Raw genomic sequence first — 22,902 nt, forward strand, 5'->3', positions numbered from 1 at the left:
AGGTATACTTAAGCAATTTCATTCTTCTTGGCAGGGCAAGTGTGAGCTATTCATTTCTCATTTATTCATGATGGTGGTATTCCCTGCTCAGCTGGCTAGTTTGATCAATGAAGACAGTCTTAGGCATTAGAATACAAATAAAGTTTACTTTTAAGCTGTGCATTCAAACAAAATAAAAAAACCCATGATTACCCATTCTTCACCTAGAATCTTTAATTAGCACACAGTATGTGTTTAGCCTCTTTATTTTTCATACAGCTATATAGTCTTTGTCACACCAGACTTCCTTGACAGCTCTAAAATCTTTACATTGGTCATCGAGTAGACACTGGAATGAACCAGAAGTCCATTTTAAGAACATTAGTTTGGCATCACTCTTAGATTGTGCATATATTTTGCTTACATGTCTAAGTCCCAGTTCTGCCTATGACCCAGTGAGGGGCAACATAACTTATTAGAGCCCATACCCTGTGGAATCCTAATTTTCATATAGGTAAAAACTGGAGGCAGCAGGTGACAGTGTGACAGAGCCTGCATACGCACCAGTCATATCGATAACTAACAAATTAGGATTCTAAGATCTAAATTTTCAGGGACTAATGACACTTGCTTCCACTGTAAAGGTTCACACTTGCTTCCACTGTAAAGGTTCATACTTGCTTCCATTTTCTAAAGAGTTGAAGCTCAAGGCTCTGAAAGGAGCTACTATACCTCACTGTTACGGGTGTCTTCATACTATGATAATTGCTTTGATAGCCCAAGGAGCCACTGGAAAGAAAGAGACCTGCCACGGTGACAGTAGAAGCAATCAATAAACATCCATCTTAGTTAAGGCACAAGGGCTTACTATCCTTACATCAAGGAAATAGCCACGTGTTTTGTGGTGTATTCATAGGAAGGTGTAAGTTAGATCGTTTTCTACTGAATAATCTTTTATTTTAGATAATATGTTTATGATAAATAGAAGTTATTGAAAGTCAACTACCTCTGGTCAATTGTCACTTATTGTAACCCTGCCGTTGGAGCAAAAGCAACATAGTTCACAGAGGTCTTATATACTCTAACTCAGACAACTCATTTTCACCTTATCGCTCAAAGATCTTAGAAAACTAAAGTTGATTTTTAAAATTATGATATATTTTAGCTGTCCCCAAATTCCGTATAAATGAAAGCATAAAATGAGTGAGTAAAAACATATGCAACTGTAATAGGATGTGGTATGAGAAGGGAGATAGATGTCAGGCTTGAAAGGAGACTTGGGGAAAACAGAGAGAATGAGGATGGGGAGTCCTTCACGAAGGGGAGACTGGCATTCTCTTCTCCCTATTGTATGTCTGCTGGATAGCTGACTCGCTGACCTTTCCAAGCCAACAGCACAAAGAGGGCAGATATGAAAGAAGACGGCAAGGCAGAGAAAACCTGCAATGGAGTGGCAGCCATAATGCACCTGTTTTAATGTTGTCAGGATGTGTGAATTTCCTCATGGTCAACTGGACATAGGAAAAAGGAGCTAAAATTGAGGAATCAGGCTATCAATTCACCCAAAAAGGCTGCCTGCTAAGCAAGAGGGCCCTAGAATTAATAAAGTGTAAGGTCTACACCTGGGTGCCCAGGGCAGATTCCCATGCAGATGGGACACCTAGAGCCCCTCAACAGCAAATAATTCACAAAATTACATGAGAATAAGCATTTGGACAACTGCCTTAACTGCCATTCCATTTTAGCCCTAAAAATAGTGGCAATCAGGCCAGGCGCGATGACTCACACATGTAATCCTAGCACTTTGGGAGGCCAAGGCAGGCGGATCACCTGAAGTCAGGAGTTCGATATCAGCGTGGCCAAGATGGTGAAACCCCATCTCTGCTAAAAGTACAAAAATTAACTGGGAGCGGTGGCCGGAGCCTGTAATCCCAGATACTTGGGGGTCTTAGGCAGGAGAATCGTTTGAACCCAGAAGGCAGAGGTTGCAATGAACTGAGATCACCCCACTGAACTCCAGCCTGGGTGACAGAGCAAAACTCTGCACTCCAACCTGGGTGACAGAGCGAAACTCTGTCTCAAAAAAAAAAAAAAAAAAGTGGCAGCCAATGGTGCAGTATATTGGCACCATATGAATAAATTTATGCATTTTTAAAATTTACCTCTTTCCTTTCTATTGCAAGAAACTGGAGAAGCTAAACCCCCACCCCTAAGAAATAAAAGTTCTGATTATGTTGTCTTTGAGTTCTTTAGATATCTGCTGTCATGTATCAGTGGACACCAAAATGTAGTTGCTTTTAATAATTGTAAAATATTATAAAATTGTGATAAATACATTTTCATATTTATTACAGTTTTGTGGGTAAGAATTTGGGCAGGATTTGGCTGGGTTAGTATTTCATTTCACGTGGCATTGATGAAGTTTACGTTGTGGTATTCCGCTACTAAAGTGGACTGGACTAGAGGTTCCAAGACAGCATCACTCACATTTCCAGCACACTGGCAGTTCTTGTTGGAAGGCAGAGCTTAGCTGAAGTTGTCAAACTGAGCACCACAATGTGACCTTCCCAGTATGGCTCCCTCTGGGTAGTCAGACTTCTTACCTGACACTTCAGAACTCTAACTGTTCCAATGAGCAAGGCAGAACCTTCATGATCTTTTATGTTAGACTTACTTTTAATAATGAAAATAACCTGAAAGTATTGAGATCAGCTAAAGATGTCATTAAGGCATGGAAAAGGGTATCTGACTATTCATGTTTGTAAGGACTTATTGAAGACAAACTAAACGGTTTCATGTTTACACCCCCACTGAATTGGACTGATCAAAACCCTTCAGCAGAAATGCTCACAGATATTCCCTGAGTGGAAAGATGGAATTAGCTGCTAAAGTGTTATAAATTTGCACCAGATTCACAAAATAAAATAAGAAGGAAGCCAATGGAAGAGATTCGGATGAGATTTTTTCCAAACCTTTCAAGAGCCCATAAGTAGAACTACAGGGAGATGCACTTCTATTAAAAACAACTATGTAAAGAGCCAAAGGTCACCACTCCCACCCTGATTCATTACCTGAGAAAGTTGTGATAATACTCTCGATTGTTTTGTCAAACAAATAAAACTTATAATCACTCTGTCTAGAGGATTCTATTCTGAACTAAGCAGATGCTGAGTCAAAAAGTAAGTCCTAATAATAGTAAACATTCTGAGCTACTCCTTGAAGAATTGCAATAGAAACTCCTGTATATTCCACAGTGACGGTCGTTAAAAATAAATTGAATAGAGAATGGGAAGATGTATGAGTTTTTAAATACTCTCTTTGATGCCAGAAAATATTTCAGAATGGGTGATTTTATATGATAATTATTTCCCCTCACCTGGCCCTGTGAAATTCACAATGATATGTAAAAGGATCCTGTGTGGAAGAGAAATTAAAACTCGGTTGAATTTTTGAGGGTAAAGCATAAAAAAGGATGAGGTCACACAATGAAATGCACTACTAGATATTCATGCAATCCTGCAAACAGGACTCATTGGCAGCTGTCACAATTTCTCTGGACTTATGCTGTGAGGAAAAGGAGCAGGTTTCTGAGTTTTCCCGTGAGACCACTCAGCTGTCAGTCCAGAAATGAAAAACATCTCAGCAGGGACTCGTTTAGGAGTCTTAAATCCAAAGAACTGCAGTATAACATTGATTTTGTCCATGCCATACTTACTAACTTTACTCGCAATTATGGAGAAATTATACTGCGCAGTGCTTTCTCTGTCTAGTAATTCATTAGTGGCGATGGTTCCTTCATTTCCATCTATTGTAAAGTAGCTGTCCCCATCACTCTTCCAATCTATGAAGTACCTGTATATGAAAAGAGTAGATGCAAATGTGCAATGATTACACATTAATCATAATGGCACTTAGGCTAACTTGACACAGTTCCTTATTTTTCTCCCTGTAGCTATTACCCACCTTGCAATAAAGAAGAGTGTAAATGACAGCTTCTTTATTGCAAAGTCAGTATGCTCAAGGGGAAACTGGAAATAATAAAAGATTTAGTGCCCCTGCTGTTCATATTATTTTAGGGTCTTGACACCTTGAAAGCTCAGCAGAGACTAAAATTCTAAAGCTGACCATGAGTTTCCTTAACCTGCTGAATATTAAAACTTTTTCAAGCAGTAAAAAAATTCCTTAACAGTGGTTATAGCTGTGGAAGCAGGGTTGAGAAAAGCACCTGGAAAATTCTACAGAGGACCCAAGCCAAAACAGAGGTAGCATCTTTGTTTCCAGAGATAGAAAAATAACATCATGGAAACAAAAGGTAAATTTTGTGTAACTGACAATTTGGTAATTACACTAAAATATTTTCCTGAAACACATATAAAGGGGTCATTGTTCTATTTCGTTGTTTATTTGTTTCATTGTTGTTTTACTATATATCAGGTCACATTAAAAAAAAACAGTGACTTTGGTTAATGGTGTCTCTTTATCTTTTTTATTATCTGATGTATTTGATAGTAATGGATGTTGCTCTGTATGAAGCAACTAGACTGAAAATTCCAAGAAAATGAATAGCAAAACAGAAAATGCATGTGTTTAAATCTTTAGGTAACAGTAGATATATGGATTTATATTATGTGAAATTCTTTTTCTGACATGTGATTTCATTCTTAACAATCATTAACATTTTTAAATATGACCGTTTGATAGACATTATCCTCAATGCTTACACATTGAGAATACAAAATGTCTAAAGAAGAGTATTATTAATCTGTTTTACATATGAGAAAACAGAAAGCACAGAGACATGAAGAAATTTGTCCAAATTAACATAGTTAGAAAGTTGTAGATTGATGTTTGAACCAGGTCATCTTGGTAATATAATTATCATTATATAGTCTCAGCAATTTTAAATAGAACATTTTATGGGAAATGATTTTGCTGATCAAAAGGCACAATACACAAAATATTTGTCACATTTTATTCTGGCCCAGAACCAAACAGAAGTCATTTCAAACAATAGCTGAAAATAGACGGCATTATTTTTAGTCAGCCCTTTGAAATCCCCACTCCAAAGAAAGTGCTCTCCTTGTTCATTGTGAAAAGTCAGTAAAGGGATATGTATCCTAACATAACAAGCTATTATTTTAACAAGCTGGTTATTTGACACTGTAGCAGTTTGTATGCTATTTCAGTTCTAGGTCACTTGCATTTATAAGTGAAATATATTACTCCACACTCCTCTATATCTGTTAGTACAGGTATACTTTATTTTGTGGCTCTTCACTTTATTGTACTTCAAGCCTATTGCATGTTTTACAAATTGAATGTCTGTTGCAACCCCGTGTCAAGCAAGTTCATCAGCATCATTTTTCCAACAGTAAATCCTCATTTTGTGACCCATTTTGGTAATTTTTGTAATATTTCAAACGTTTTCTTTAATATTATATCTGTTAGAGTGATCTATAAACAGGGATACTTGATGATACTATTGAAATTATTTTGGGTCACAATGAACTGCATTCATATAAAATTATAAACTTAATAAACGTTGTGTGCCCTCACTGCTTCACTAACCAGCTATTCCCCCATCTGTCTCTTGCTCCTTGGGCCTTTCCTATTCCCTGAGATACAACAATATTGAAATTAAGTCAATTAATAATTCTACAATGGCCTCTAACTGTTCAAATGAAAGAGTGTCACACATCTCTAACTTTTAATTAAAAGCTAGAAATGATTAAGCTTAGTGAAGAAGTCACACCTAAAGCCAAGACAGTCCAAAAGCTAGGCCTCTCATGCCAAACAGCCAAGCTGTGAATGCAAAGGAGGAGTTCTTGTAGGAAATAGAAAGTGCTCCTCCAGTGAAGACAGGAAGGATTAAAAAGCAATGAATCTCATTGTGGTTATAGAGAAATTTTAGTGGCCTGCATAGAAGATAAAACCAGCCACAACATTCCTTTAAGACAAAAACTAATCCAGAATATGGTTCTGGCTGTCTTCAATTCTATGATGGTGGAAAGAAGCAAGGAAACTGCAGAGCAAAAATGTGAGTTAGCAGAGGTTGGTTCATGAGGTTTAAGAAAAGAAGTCATCTCCACAACATTGAAGTGTAAAGTAAAGCAGGGAGTAGTTATGTAGAATCTGCAGCAAATTATCAAAAAGATCTAGATAAGATCATTGATGAAGGTGGCTATACTAAACAACAGATTTTAAATGTTTAAAGAACAGTCTTCTATTGGAAGAAGATGCCATCAAGAACATTCATGGCTAGAAAGGAGAAGTCAATGTCACTTCCAAGCTTCAAAAAACAATCTGACTCTCTTAGTAGAGGCTGATACAACTGGTAATTTGAAGTTGAAGCCAATGATCATTAACCAGTATAAAAATCCTGGAGCCCTTATTAATTTTGCTAAATCTATCTGCCTGTTGCTTTATAAATGGAACAACAAAGCCTGGATGACAGCACATCTTTTTACAGCATGGTTTACTAAATATTTTAAATCTACGGTTCAGAACCACTGCTTAGAAAAAGAAATTCTTTCCAAATATTATTGCTCATTGACAATACATCTAGTCACCCAAGAGCTTAGATGGAGATCTTTAAGGAAACGAATTTTGTTTTCATGACTGCCAACATAATATCCATTCTGAAGTCCATGGATCAAAAAAGTAATTTTGACTTTCAAGTCTTATTATTTAAGAAATACATTTTGTAAGGCTATGGCTACCAAGATAGTGATTTGTATGACGATTCTTGACAAAGTAAATTGGAAACCTTATGGAAAGGATTTATCGTTTTAGACGCCATTAAGAACATTTGTGATTCATGGGAGGATGTCAAAATATCAACATTAACAGGAATTTGGAAGAAGTTATTCCAACCCTCATGGATGTCTTTGAGGGGCTCAAGATTTCAATGGAGAAAGTAACTGCAAAGTAGTGGAAATAACAAGAGAAGCGAAATTAGAAGCAAAGCCCTAAGATGGGACCAAATTGCTGCAATTTCATGACAAAACTTGAACAAATAGGGATCTCCTTCTTATAGATGAGAAAAGAAGGTAGTTAATTGAGATGAAATCTACTTTTGGTGAAGATGCTATGAATATTATTGAAATTACAACAAAAATTAGAATATTATGTAAACTTAGTTAATAAAGCAGTAGCATGTTTTAAGAGAATTGATTCCAATTTTGAAAGAAGTTCCATTATGGGTAAATGCTACCAGACGGCATCATGCTGCAGAGAAATACTCTGTGAAAGGAAGAATCAACTGATACAGCAAACTTCATTGTTTTCTTATTTTAAGCAATTGCCACAGCTACCCCAGCTTTCAACAGCTACCACCCCCAATCAGTCAGCAGCCATCCAGGTCAAGACAAGACCCTCTACCAGCAAAAAGATTACAACTTGCTGAAGGTTCAGATAGCTTCAGTGTTTTTTAACACAATAAAATATTTTAAATTAAGGTATGTACTTTTCTGGGCATAATGCTATTTCGTACTTACTACACTATGGCATAGTGTAAACAAGATGTTTATATGTACTGGCAAACCAAAAAAAAAAAATTGTTTAACTTGCTTTATTTCAATATTTGCTGTAGTGGTCTAGAACCAAACCTGTAATATATATCCAAGGTATGTATGTAATTAATTTCTGAACTGCAAGATGCTTTTAGTATTTGTTAGGTAGGGTATGAGCTGTGCTGTAAATTTCAAAATTTCTTCTGTTTATTGGAGGAGTGAGAAAGCATTAATGTCTTCCAACTTCAATGTGGTACCTTAGCTCACATGAATGCTCTCGAAAATTAAAAATGAAGTTAAGGCACATCTAAAGGTCAGGGAACACAGAGACATAATGAGCTTAATTCTCCATAGTTCATATTAGTTTCTGAACAAGAAAGCATTTCTCAAAATCCTGCTTTACAGCACCTCTATTTAACTTGCCATATGCCTAATTTAAGAGGAAAATTGCCACTGACACTCCTTATAACTGTAGTATTTCTGAAAGAATTGCTGATGTAGGCTAACTGTGTTAGATTTTTCAATATATTAAGTACTTGCTGAGTGTCCACTATACACTAGACATTGTTCTAGAGATGAGGCATATAAAAATAAGTCAAGTATGATGCCCATCATTGAAGACTTTAGTTGGGAAGACATGTATGAACAGACTGCTTCAATGCCTGAAAGAGAGAGAGTAGAGAAGGCCCTACAGGAGTGCCATGAAAACACACTGAATATAAAACTTATCAGTTCAGGCAATCCTTCCTGCACATTATATTTGGCTGACATTAGAAGTCCATATGGAAATCATCCAAAAGGAGGTTGAAGCAGAAAAACTGAGGGGAGGGATAGAAGGTGTCTTAGAAAGCTGCAACAGCACCTGCAAAACCACACAGGTAGCGAAGGGGACTATAATTTGTTCAGAATTACTATAGAAAACTGAGAAGCACAATAACATGAAAAAATAAGTGATTTAGGTTAAGAAAGATCTTATATATTATGATTAGGGAGGTAGGATTTCATTCTGTAAGAGATGAACACTAATGAAATTGATTATTAAAATATGGGTTGGAGCTAAATTGCTTTGAAAGTGTGTGGTGGATGTATTTGAAGACAACAAGACTGGAAGTCATTTTTGTGTGTGTGCTGCAGATTCTTGACAAGAGACCAACAGAGGGCTGTAAAGAGATTGGATTCAATGGGTTATGTGGAGGAGCTGAAATAACTATGGATATGTAGACCAAAGAAGAAAAGACACAAGAACACGCTAGCTGCCTTTAATTGGATAAGGATGCTCATGTAGGCAAGGTGTGAGATTTGCTTGTTATGTTTCAGTGGAATTAAGATAGGACACAGAATGGAATCTCTATAAACACAGATTTCAGATAAATATAACAGAGAATGTTATGTCATGGCCGCAAAACGTTACAATGTATGTCCTCAAGAAACAGTAAGAACCAGGGGTTATCAAGCATCAGCTATCCAAATACTTGGGACAGATATGGTAGAAAAAATGTAAGCATGCTTGGAGAGTCTTAAAGTACTTACAACATATGGATTCTATTATCTCTTAGAGAGAATGAAATCTGTTTGTCTTACTGAGCATGAAACTTGCTGTTTTCCAGTGACTTTTTCCTCCTATTACTCTTGATCTGACCTCAGCAAACATATTCCACTCCAACCACTCCAGTACCTTCTCACTTTAAAAAATGCTTCATTTTCCCATAAACTTTATTGAGATATAACTGACATGCCATTCAATTCACCCATTTAAACTGTACAATTCAAACGCCTTAAATATATTCACAGAGTCATGCAAGAATGTTTTCATTTTGGGGAAAGATTTTGTTTGTTAACTCTAATACTTTTTATTTATTGGATTAAGCTCCAATTATCTGGAAATTTCACTTATACAGGATAAAAGTTGTGAAGGTATAAGGAAATAAGGTAATACTTTACCTAGGGAGCTTGAAATAAGAAACTTTTTTTTTTACTAGATTCAAAAATTATTGACTGGGTGTGGTGGCTCATGCCTGTAATCCCAGCTCTCTAAGAGGCCAAGATGGGCAAATAACTTGAGTTCGGGAGTTCAAGACTAGCCTGGCCAACATACTGAAACCCTGTCTCTACTAAAAATACAAAACTTAGCCGGGCGTGGCAGTGGATGCCTGTAGTCCCAGCTACTTGGGAGGTTGAGGCTGAAGAATTACTAGAACCCAGGAGGCCGAGGTTGCAGTGAGCCAAGATCCCGCCATTGCACTATAGCCTGGGTGACAAGAGTGAAACTTTGTCTCAAAAAAAGAAAGGAAAAAAATATTAATTTTTTTATAACTGTATAAGTGATCCCTGGTGGATTATTTTATTAGAAACTCTCAAATACAACTAAGAGGAATTACAGTTCTTTTAATGTTTTTAAAATACTTTAAAAATATTTCAAATGTATAATAAAGTTGTAAGAATGACAAAATAAAATTCCAAATACCTTTCACTTACACTTATTATGTTAATACTTTCCTACATTTACTTTCTCACTTTCCCCATGTATACACACATGCTGATATTTTGCCAGTTCCATTTCAGAGCATCTTACAGATACCACGTCCCTTGAGCCCTAAATACTTGGCTTTTCCGAGAACAAAGATGATTCGTTTGTCCCAGTATTGGTAATATAAACATAAGCCACCTGTTTAGGGAGATGAAGAATCGTATTTTGAAAATAAGTATTTCCAGACTTTATCTCAGAGTAAAGCCAATATAGACAAAGGTAAGTAAAGTTTCTGTAATTTTAAAGTAATTCTGATGCTTATTCTGGTTGAAACCTAATGATCTGAATGAGCATTTTGCAGATGTTTTTACCCTCTATTCTAGATACCCTGGGCTTATGTTTTCTTGGTGTGAATAAGATTAACCTTGTTTCCAAACTGACTTCCCCTCACCCCTCTGCATACTAGTCTTCCAACTAGCCAGGCAGAAATTGTCAAGTCAAACTCCATACTGCTTCTATTCCTTTCTTTATTAGCATAGTAAAAATTCTGCAACATCGGATTCACTGTGGGATGGGTAGGGTGTTCTGTGAAGTCTCATGAAAGTACATCATCTTGTACCAAGAAGGATTGTGGTTACACTGGAGAAACTCTAAAAGATAAGAGAGCCTAGTATAATCATATGCTGCAAATCTTGAAAAAGTACATGAGGCTGGGCGTGGTGGCTCACGCCTGTAATCCCAGCAGTTTCTGAGACCGAGGTGGGCGGATCATGAGGTCAAGAAATCAAGACCATCTTGGCCAACACGGTGAAATCCCATCTCTACTAAAAATACAAAAATGAGCTGGGCGTGGTGGCAGGCGCCTGTAGTCCTAGCTATTCAGGAGGCTGAGGCAGGAAAATCACTTTAACCCGGGAGGCGGAGGTTGCAGTGAGCCAAGATCACACCATTGCACTCCAGTCTAGGCAACAAGAGCGAAACTCTGGCTCAAAACGAAACAAACAAAAACCAAAACAAAAAAAAAAAATGCACGAGTTTTTGTAGAGTCAAGGTTTCAAGTTGTTTGACTTTGATACCATTAAGCAACAGACACACACTTCATAAAGTCATCGGTTTTTATTGTTTGATAATCTCTACCTTTTGATTGGGTTGTTTAAACCAGTCCTGTTCAACTGTTAGTATTGATACAATGGTATTTGCTTTGCCATTTTATTTTTTGAGTTTCCTATATTTTTCATGTCTTTTTTGTTTCTCTATTTCTTCTCTCTTACTTTCTTTAACAATAAGTGAATATTTCTAGTGTGAAATTATTTCTTTAATGAATTTTATTTTAATTAATCATTTATTTTCTTATCTGCTTTAAGTTTCACCATATATGTCTTAACTCATCAGATTCACATTCATACTAACTTAGAGTAAATTATAGAAATATTTCTTCTATGTAGTTATGTGAAATAACTATACATATATTTATATCCATATATGTCACAAGTCCAATAAAACATTGTAGTAATTATTAATTTTTATAGTTTTATGTAACGTTTGCATCCGACTCCTCCTGGTAAGACATTATATCCCTTGACTGATTGCAAAAGGAAGAAAAACCATGTCTTTTCAACTGCACCTGCAAGATGGGCATTTCCATCAAGCCAAGCTGGGACATAGGAGTTGGAGGGAGGGAGCAGGTTCTGCGTTAAGAGTCACTGTCTTTGCTATTCTTACCCAGTTTTAGTAGCTTTTCTTGAATAAGTTGTTCTTTATGTGGTGCATGCCCTTAGAAAATTTTCCAGAGACAGTAAATGAGTGTCTTTTTTTAATGAAATACATTTCATTTCTTCTTGTTTCACTGGGTAGTGTGTCTACAGAGAGCATCCTGTTGCCATCCATTCAATGGAAATGCCATTAAGTTTTGGAATTCCCTTGTTCTTTCTCTGATGAATTCCAGTTAATGTATATATTTTTAAAAGATTTTCTTTAATTCCATCTTTGAAAATTTCTGCAGTGAACAGACCATTCTTTGATGCTAATGGTGTTCAATTATTTTGTAGATGTTGGCAAATGTAACACAGTTTGTACACATTTCGTATATGTGATGTGATTATCCTGCTTACCCAAACCTTGTTAACTTTCTTGAGAGCAGAGACTAGGTCTGTTTATCTCAGTGTTGCAAAGGACCCAGGATGCTATTTGTACATAGCACCTGCCACTTAAATATTGTACTGAATTCAGTGCACAGATCCTATTCTTCCTGCCTATATAATAGTTACCTATTTCTACTTCAAGACAACGTAATTAGAGTTTTAAGACTGTCTTATTTGGGACAATCAATTATTTCTGGTTTGCTGAGGACTTTCTCAGTTTTTACACTGAGTGTCTTTAGGCCCAGAAAACTCCTCAAGAGTTTTCCCAGATATAAGATTGGGAAAATTGATCACCTTGTTTATAGTTAATATTTTAGCATATGTTATCATTTACCAAATTTATTTGAACAGAAATCTAACTTTTTACAGTGAATCACTATATATACAGGTCATGTTTAATTGTAATTTTAGCTATTTTTGATAACAAGTTTAAAATTCAAGAACTTGTCTGGTGGAGGACCTTTGGGCACCCCCCCCCCAGCCACATGGAAAGTGCCTAACTTCTGGATGACGAAAGCCCCCTCCTCCCTCGCAAGGAGGGTCCCTTATCTCACTCTGTCTACGGCCTTGGCTCGGCCCGATTCCACCAGCCTTCCGGATGACGAAAGCCCCTCCTCCCTCACAAGGAGGGTCCCTTATCTCACTCTGTCTACGGCCTTGGCTCGGCCCGATTCCAGCAGCCTTCCGGCCGGGCAACCAACTGAACCAATCACCATCCGCCCCATCAGCTCTCCAGTAACTTCCGGCCCGACAAGCTCTCCGCCCGGCAGACATCCCCCCGGCCCCGACAGCCAACCTGACCTATTGCCACCTGCCAAATCAGCTCTCCCACTCTCCCAATCCTTCTACCCCTATAAAAACCGCCAAACAAAGAAAGCCGGTGCGAGACTGCTGACTCTTCCCCCGTTACGAGTCCAGTCCGCCCGGAGACTCTCCAATAAAGCCTGAACTCCTCTTTCATCTGGTCTAATTCGGTCGCGCCTTGGGGTCCAAGTTATGAGGGTCCAGGCAGGTCAGACAGAACTTATATAATATATCCATAAAATAATACATTTATCTTTCTGTTGCATGTTTCTATGTATCTATCAAGCAGGCTCCAATATCTTGTAAGCTTAATAAACATACATAATTTTTTAGTTCATTCAGCCTAACACTGAAGTAGAGTTTGCAATACATAGATTAACCATCACGAAGATGCAATGAAATATAGCATGAAGAAGACTAATTATTTGTACGTAAAGGACTAGGGTAACATACATTTTATTTACTTACCTTGTGCAATTAGTTTAGGGATCTTTCTTTCCAATATCTATTCTCCTTATGTTCTATAAAATTTGGAAAATAATACATGCCTAACAGTGTAAACATGAATGTTATAAAAATGAAATAAGATAAAGTATATATGGCATAGGGATAGACACATGTGTATCATTGTGTGTGTGTGTGTGTTCTTTTCCCTTTCCTCCCTCTCTTTTTCCATATTACTTTGTATTACTTCCCAGATAAAAATCCTTCCTTACATACAGATTTATTTAACTGGCATCAAGTCATGGCACACATGACCTTCAACTTTCTAATACTTGAACTATAAGGCTCCCACACAAACTCGTAAAGTACAAACCACAAATGCAAATATCCAGGCTCTATTTCACACAATGGTGCTTCTGTTTGGCTGTGATTCACTACTTTCTGTTATCTAATTTTTAACTCTGTCACCTTGTGAGAGTTAAGCTCCTTTCTCTGCATGTTATCCTCCAAAGAAGCTTTATATCTTCTGTAATATGGCTGAAACATATTTGAACTGTTTCTATTTAGCTAAGCATCTTCAGCATCTTCTTATAGTTAGCCAGGTCTTAGTCTATAGGTCTAATACTAGCTCCTGGCATCTTCCTAATGCTGTATCTTTGTGTGACTGACTAAACTCTGTGCCTGACTAAAGCATACATATCAGACAATTACCATTTTCTATTGTGATATTTTATCCAGTATAACAACTGGGAGACATTAATAAGAAAAGACCAACGATGAACTTGCAATGAAACCATTCCTACATTTTTCTGGACAATTTTGGAAAATATATGGCCCAGTGCTAAAAGGTATAGAAATTCTGAGGAGTTACAACCTCATACTGTGAACCATCACATGTTTCTGCTGTCGGTTTTCAACAGTCCACTTACAATCTAAGGTAAAATATTATTGGAATTGCAACCAATCACAACAATATAACATAAATGTGTAATTTGCCCTAACAGATGAGTTTCAGTGAGCCAAAGACTTAAAAGGAAAGTATGTTTGAGTCATCTGATACTTCTTTGGTGAGTAGATTAGATTTAAATGAAAAAATAATTATATGTTTATAATCTGCATATAATAAAGTTAGAGTTTATACAATTATATACAGTGATTGTTGCTAAATAAAAACAGGTTTTAACAATTGAATAGAAATCAGAAATTAAAAACTTTAACCTAGTCTGCGCAGACCACTTGATAGAGTGCAATTTTATTCCTATGTTTTAAATTAGTTTTCAGAAATGCAGTTTTCTTCCTATATTGTAAATTAGTTTTCAGAAAATTTTAATATTTTTATTATATTTATTACATAATCATTTCCTTCAAAATTCTACTTTTCAATTTGCTTAGAAACTTTCTCACCATTAATGGAAAAGCAAAAGTTGATCCTGTCCCAATTTTCAACTACATGTGTAACAAGAACTTGATGGTACAAAGTTACTCTGAAAGTATTACATCTCATCCTTTAAGCAATAAAAATCTGGTAATAATAACACAGGTGAAGGTAGAAAATATTCTTTTGTTCAGGTGATGATAATAAGTCAAAATGTCTTTACTCTTATCTCCTCTTTGTTGCTAATATTTTTGTTTTGTCTTTTGGCAGACAACTAAAGAAAGTGAATTCAGTTCAATTCATTTTAACATTTTACTGAGCACCTAAGCCACCTGCAACAACATGTCAGTTGTAATTTCTCCATCAACAATCACAAATAAATTCCAAATAATTTCCTCTCAAACTTTTTAAACTACCAGTTGCTAATTTCCTGTCAGTTTCTGTTTTTTCTTCTCTTCATCCTCATTTTTACTTTCCCCTTACTAAATTTAAAAGTTGTATCTTAAATGGTTTAGATGGTTTCTATTGTTTTAAATGTTTGATGAAAAACTAAGTATTTATAAATGTATAATCATTTAATAAAAATCTTCTGTCCTTAAATTTCCCATGTGGACACACACGATATCTCTAAAGAAGAAGAAATATACCATAATCTACAAAATGTTGAAATTACAATTGTTACATTTGTATTTTCTTCCAAGTTGCTTAAGCTTTCCTTTGCCCCCAACCATGCCTTTTTTATTTTTTTTAGGAATAGTTGTACACGGTCTTCTGTGTATTGTCTTACGGATCTGGAAGTCAACTTAAAAACACTCTTCTACTCTGCCATTCTGTTGGTTCATCTGACCGATGTATTTTGTCTTTAGCTCAGAGCAAAAATAGTTTTATCTTTGAAAAGAACTTCTGCCCCCAAAGCTTTATACCTGACATTTAGTTTACTCTCGAACAGCATGTTCTAATGGAAAGAAAATGAAGTTTAGACAAATAATGATTAAGTCTTGGCTCTGTACTTAATAGCTTTAAACATCCTGAGTCTCAGTTTTATCACCTGGTAAAAAATGCAGACTGTGATACCTGACTAAATAAGAATGTGCACAGTAAATGTTGATATCTTCTGCTGAGAAATGTCTTTGACTCTAGACCTTCAAAAGTCCCTTATTTTGGACTTAGTGGTTGCCAGCTCATTTCAAGTTTTCCCTCCCTTTCATGTCACAGAACTTTCCTAATTTACTCAGACATCAAAGGCACCTTTTGGCTTTGCTCATGTTCTCCCATAAAGACTTGTCAAATCCCTCTAGACAACATCTATTACTTCCTTCTTAGAAAACTGTATCATTTTTTAAACTTTACTTACCTATTTGAATTGGTGTTAACAGTTTCTCTCAAATGAGAACAGCAAAAAGCTCTTTTATGTTGTTTATTATATAGAAAATTTCTTTCAAGTACGAAGAATTAATTACTGAATATATTGTTCTATTCATAATACAGAGTACTTACATATGTGAATTGAATTATTTTATCTGACTTTTCTCATTGATCATGTCCTGGTCATACTTCAAACCTGGAATACCTTAGTTTATATTTTTGAGTATTCAAACATATTTATTCTGAAGTCTTTTTGAGAGAGCTTCTTTATAACTATTTTGTTGAACTAAGTGCAATGGCTGTTATACCAGGTCACCGCTGAATTTATTTTCTCTTGTTAGTAGTTATGGCCAAATGGCTCTGAAGAACGGTGCCATTTTACCTAGAGCTGCTGACCATGTGAAACGCAAATATAGACGTCATATTTGAAAGAAAGCTTTTATTTTCCTCCTTTTCCTTCTAACTAAGCTTGCATTTCCTGCTTGTGATTAGTCTATTCCTCAGCTAATTTGTCCTCTGAAAATTACACATATTCTCTTAACTGAATGCTCTAGAACAGCTTATGAAATGGATTCATTTCTCTTGTTTCCTATTGATCACTGATTATTACAGTATTTTTAAAGAAGAGCATTTTATATTTATTGTTTATATATTTAAAGTAACTATTTGAAAATATAAATAATGTACAAAATCTCAAATACATGTGACAAAGGGACTATTCTACTAAAGAAATTACAGAAAGAAGAAAAAGAGCTGTGACATTTGTATTTTCATGGTATACTCTCTCAGCACTTGGAGGTAAAGCAACAAAACTGAATCTCTAGCGGGCAAAAGTTAAACCCACGTAGTCCAGGTCAGTAACACAGACCGTGTAGACTACAAAGACAAGGACATTCTCTCATTTTGGGGGAGTTACAAAGAGCTTAACAGGACTAGTTCGTACCCTAACAAATATCTCGACACTTTAGTCATAGAAATTTCCTTAGGTGTATCAGCAGAAAAATGTAAAACCTGTTTGAAAATTAAAGAAAATTCATTATTGGCTAATTAGTTGAAATCCATCTTAAAATTGGAGTTGCAGATCTGTATCACAAACCCATTGAGTTTGGTCAACTTTAAACCCTTAGTTATGCCTAAATTGTACAAGAACTTTGTAGTTCTCTCAAAAAATAAAAATAACTTTATCTCAAATAATAAGGTGTAATATGGTGATTTTTTTTTACATGCAAAAAAAAAAGTTACTAAAACAGCTATAAACTTTGAGTTTTGTGTGTCCAGACTGGTCAATGTCACTATTATCATAATCCAATGCAACATTTTTTCAGGTTGAATTAGGTTGTTATAATTACCTTTAAACATATGCAAAGTGTATATAATACTTTCAGGTATATAGCAGAGTCCATAGCTAATATATTTTAAAATATCAAATATCATACATTTTTATTGCCTTGTGTTGACATTCCAGCCACTTTGCTTAATTTTAATTTTATTTTCATCAATTTTAGAATTACAAAGCAACTCAAAAATTCAGGTTAGCATTTCAATTACATTTAAGTAGCAGACTGATTAGTAGTGTGACCTTTGAAATTTGGCTGCTTCTATTAAAATCGTTTTCTTATTCTTTCTGAAGACATAATATGACCTTGGGCCTCAGTGTCCCACTCTGTAAATTAATGTCAGCTTCAATGTTTAAACAAATCTGAGCAATAGGCTAAGCTCAGTACCTAGCATAATTTATCTGTTATGATGTTACTATATGTAACAGCTACTGACATAAATAAAATGAATGTGTTTATCTTGGTACATGTTATTTGCAATAGTTCCTTTTATATTGACTGTCAGTGACTTGGTCATTTGTAGAGGAAGCAAAATAACCTTATTTATAGAAAAAAATGTAGTTCTCCATAATTCATTAGCTAACAGCAAATTCTGAAATTATGTATTCTCAACCATTCACTTGGTGTAAATTTGGAGGCAATGCTATTTTTTTCCACTGCAAACTAAGCGTGTATGCTAGTAAAGTTATCAACTTTGTTTACCATTGTCAGTTACAGATAGAATTCTCTTGTAAGAGGCAGATTCACATGGACCAATAACTTGATAACAGCTTGGGTAAAGCATATATATCCAATTGTCTCACTGGGGATAGATTTCACTGAGTTTGTGTGCAATGGCTACCCAAAGAGATTAAGGAGAGATCAAAAATAGGCAAATTAAGTTACTGATGAATTTTAAGATTCAGAACTAGTGTAAAGAAATTTGAAGATGTGGTATACCAAAACTCAACTCTTCTCAATTCTATTTCTTCCAGTTAAAACAGTTTCTCACCCTCTATTTTATTTCCTTCATCCTAGACTTCTGCCATCTTGGATATCAAAATGGTATATATATTTCGTCACTTATAACTCATTTCTCCCATTTCCCGGTATCTTCTTCATGTCCTTTATATTCCCTGAAACCACCATATTGAACCCTGTTGTGGTACTTACCAGACTTTTCCTTATGACACAAATACATATAATGCAAAAAATGAAAAGATACCTGAGAGTTAGGACTATATTGAATAAGGTTTCATATACTACATGCATAATTAATTTAATTTTAAAAATGTTATTGTGTAAAAGATATATTCTAATGTATAATACAATGTACTAATAAGATGCAGTATATATATGGATGTGTATATGTGCATGTGAGTTTTTACAAATCTAATATAGGTAAATTTGTATCTACATGTATAAATATACTGTCTTTTTTCTTAAGGGCTCATATACCTGGGTGTTCTGGTATGATCTTTATGGGGATTAACCTCTGTTAGGAAATTATAGTCCAGTTGATCTCTGCTTTCTTAGCACAATTTTTTCTTCTTCTCTTTCTTGTTTGCTTTTTTTTCTTGTTCTTTTTTTTGGTAAAATGAGTTCTCAGTTTCTTTGCTTCTATAAATGGAGTTAAAACAAGCTAAACCCCCTCAGCACATTTGCAAGGAGATCATATGCAAAACCAACTTCAGAGAAATAATTCTCCTGTGGGTCCTAAACACTCAGTATAGCATAGTTGTAGAAAAGATGAATAGGGCAACATCCCCAGAGATTAACATATTCAGCGACTCCTGCAGTTTCTAAATTCTGCATCTCCTTTTATTGGAGTTTCTTTGAGGTATTCCATATGACATCCTCTCTGCTTTTTCTTTTTATGTCCACTCATTTGTAAAAAATATCTTTTTTTTCTCATTTAATGTGTTTTGTATTGTTTTTGTGTATTTCATTCCTGCATAACATCAAATGATCTAAGAATTTATAATATAATCTTTAGAGGTACTTTGAATCCTAGGTATTGTTAAAAGCCAGTGTTTACCTGCACTTAGAATTAATAAAGTAATTCATGAAGAATAGTTTTGGTATAGAAACTAACACACTATTTTTTCTTAATGTGAACTTTAAAATGCTGTTTTATGTACAGTACAACTTCTTGCTTTGAATAACTCTAATCAGCTTTTCTCATTTTAGATTTTATTATTTAGTGGATAGAAAATCACTTCTCTTTTTTTTCATGGTATGTTTTCTGAGAAAGTACTGAAGATTCATATAGGTATTAGAAGAGTATTATCCAAATATATTATAGAATATTCGTTAGGACAAAATACTTAATCTTTTCTTAGCCCTCCCTGTCTTATCTCTTCCCTTTAGTATTCACAATGTGAATCTTAATATAATGTATATATTCTCAAAATCATCAAAGAAGCCTCTGACAACAAGTACATGATTATTTGCAAAGCTACAGGGTCATAATCCATACAAAAATAAACGTGATTTTTTAAAGTAGCATTTTCTATTAGTTAATTATTAGAGACAATTGTGAGCCAACATTTTGAAACAAATCCAAGGGTTTAAATACTGAAATTCGCATCCTTTGTAGGGACATGGATGAACCTGGAAACCATCATTCTCAGCAAACTGACACAAGAACACAAAATCAAACATCGCATGTTCTCACTCATAGACGGGTGTTGAACAATGGGAACACATGGACACAGGGAGGGGAGCACTATACACTGGGGTCTGTCGGGGGGGAGTGGGGGGGACAGTGGTGGGTGGGGAGTTGGGGAGAGAGAGCATGGGGAGAAATGCCAAATATAGGTGAGGGGGAGGAAGGCAGCAAATCACACTGCCATGTATGCACCTATGCAACCATCTTGCATATTTTTCACATGTACCCCAAAACCTAAAAAAAAAATAAATTAATTAAAGAAGTCAAATTTAGTGTTCACTGTCATCAAAACTGATCATAAATGTTCATCTATTAATGTTGACCAGTAATGAATTTTGTATATTAAATTTTTAAAAATAAAATGTGAATTTTACCTAAAAAAAAAAAAAAAATACTGAAATTATCGTAGTTTCTCAGGTATTTTTCTAAATTTATAAATGAAGTAATTGTGTTAATTTTTCTTCATGCAGAAAACACAAATGAATGCTATGCCATTTGAATATTTAGCCGAAATTAGTATTATATAGGTCAAGTCATTCATTGAACAAATATTTATTAACTATCCGCTTGTGATAGGCAATATTTTAGGTGTGTGGGATCTATCAATAAAAATGTATACAAATCTCTGCCCCTGTACAGTTTATATACTAATAGGAAGAAGAACGAAATAAATCACATAAGTAGCTCTAAATATGCCAAATATTGCTCTAGAAACATTATACCACTACTTCATTTAAACCTCCCAAAAATCTTGTGAGGTTGGTGAGAATAGAGAATGGGCAATTTTTCAAACATTTAATATAAGTTATATATACTGCTATACAATGTCACATGATAGTTGGGCCTCTCTTTCTTCTCTCTCCCAAAGTGTATTGTGTTTGAACTTAGGACTTTGCATATGTGATAAGATTTCCATCATATTGAAAAGGGCCATCAAATGCAAACCAGCTACTTTGATACTTTCTTAATCAAGAATATTTTAAAAATCAATTGCAATTGATTACAGCAATGCTTACAAAAGTGTGGTGAAAGGACTAGATTTGGGATATAAGATCATCTTTGGTGGAAACAGACATTTTAACAACTAATTAGTAATTTAATTTAATATTACATTCTACTTATGGTAGTTGATAATGGTTTTCTGATTATTATTTAAATTACGTACTTGATTTTAAGCAATGGATTTTGGTTACAAAGATTATTAAACAAAAGCATAGATATGATAACAAATACAGATGCTCCTTGACTTACCGCGAGGCTTCATCTCAACAAACCCTCATACGTTGAAAATATCTTAAGTTGAAAATGCATCTAAAACACCTAAGCTACTGAACATTGTAGCTTAATAGTCTATCTTGAACCTGGTTAAACAACTTATGTTGGCCTACATTTGACAAAATCATCTAACACAAAGCCTATCTTATAATAAAGTGGTGAATATCTTATGTAATTTATTGAGTGATGGACTGAAAGTGAAAAAAAGAATGGATGTATAGGTATTCAAAGTATGGTTTCTATGGAATGCATATTGTTTTTACACCATTACAAAGTCAAAACATTGTAAGATGAATCATTACAAGTCGAGGAGCGATCTGTACATTGTTAAATTGCTCTATTAACCACCGTAAATTTGAGTTTATATATGCAAGTTTAAATACATAAAATAGATGTACTTTACATCATTATTACATTATTATTTAATACTTTTGACATGGATTAAAATTAAATGAATGATTTTCTAATTTTATAGGGGGATATGATTAAATTTTATTTTTAAATTTATTTCAAAGATAAACTTTTACAGGTTTAGAACAAAAGAAAAGTGGCACATATTGAGCAAAATGACCCACTGAAATCTTTCTGTAACCTAAATCATTAATATGCAAGGTAAATAATACATTTCAATGTAACTGGAAAATCAACAGTTTTAAATTTCTAAACTCAGGAGCTTGCTGTTATGAAAAGCCCCTACCTCACTAATGGTAGATATACTTAATCCAGTCTCACTTGACTTACTAGAAATTGTTTCTGTGAACGATATAACCACAGTGCCTTTATTTTAAGCAATGGATTAGAGACAAGAAATCAGTGCATCAAAAGGCAAAGGGTAGAAAAGTAAAGAATAACTAGAAATTAAGCTGGGACCAATGATTGAGAGTAAAGAACCAGACATGGTGTGTTTGCTAGTCATTAAACCAAAGAGAACCTTTCTTCAAAACAGGATCAGTCCTTGGTTATGACATTGATGTGGCTCTTTGCTGTGCTTAGTGATGATGATGATGATGAAGATGATGATGATGATAAAATACCCAAGATCCTAAATCAATAACTTGCATAATAACTCTGGGAAAAGACAGCTAAGCAAAGGAAAACTAAACGGAGCATACCTAAACAAGTCAAGTAATTTTACACTGTAATGCTTAGTTTTCACAATGTATTTTCAGTATGATTCTTAAGTGAGTAAACACATTTTCAGACCAAGGAAAGATGATGCCTCATACCCCATGTTTCCTTAGCTGATATTATTCAAGTTTGTTGTTCACTCCAAGGACATGGAACAAAGACAGGTTTCATGTTGACTCAAAAACGGCGCTGTTTTTTGACAACCCCTCGCGGGGATCAATTAGATTCATCTATGTCAAGTGGGCAGGCTGCTACTCATTAGAACTAAGACTTGGTATGCTACTTTATATTGGATGCTAGCTACTGTGACATAAAAAGTACAAAATAAAAAACATACTTACAGCAGGAGAATTTCTTTCATATTAACCTTCCTTTGTTCTTCACACTGGGGTCTTGACTCTAACAATTTTCTTGAATTTGAAAGTT

The 22,902-nt window shown here is 35.0% G+C and overlaps 1 protein-coding gene across 6 annotated transcripts in view; it reads right to left on the reverse strand.

Annotated features, from left to right (window-relative positions):
* Window positions 1-22,902, reverse strand: part of CDH12 (cadherin 12) — a 1,114,509-nt gene that overhangs the window by 33,842 nt on the left and 1,057,765 nt on the right. For all 6 annotated transcript variants that reach the window (XM_012475264.2, XM_064375903.1, XM_012475265.2 and 3 more), the window contains one exon: window positions 3,695-3,831. In XM_012475264.2, coding sequence (XP_012330687.2) covers window positions 3,695-3,831 — 137 coding nt within the window. The remainder of the gene's footprint in view (window positions 1-3,694; window positions 3,832-22,902) is intronic.

Source organism: Aotus nancymaae, unplaced genomic scaffold (genome assembly GCF_030222135.1).
Source record: "Aotus nancymaae isolate 86718 unplaced genomic scaffold, 86718_ANA_hifiasm-v0.15.2.pri h1tg000014l, whole genome shotgun sequence".
In the NCBI taxonomy this organism is placed as follows: domain Eukaryota; kingdom Metazoa; phylum Chordata; class Mammalia; order Primates; family Aotidae; genus Aotus; species Aotus nancymaae.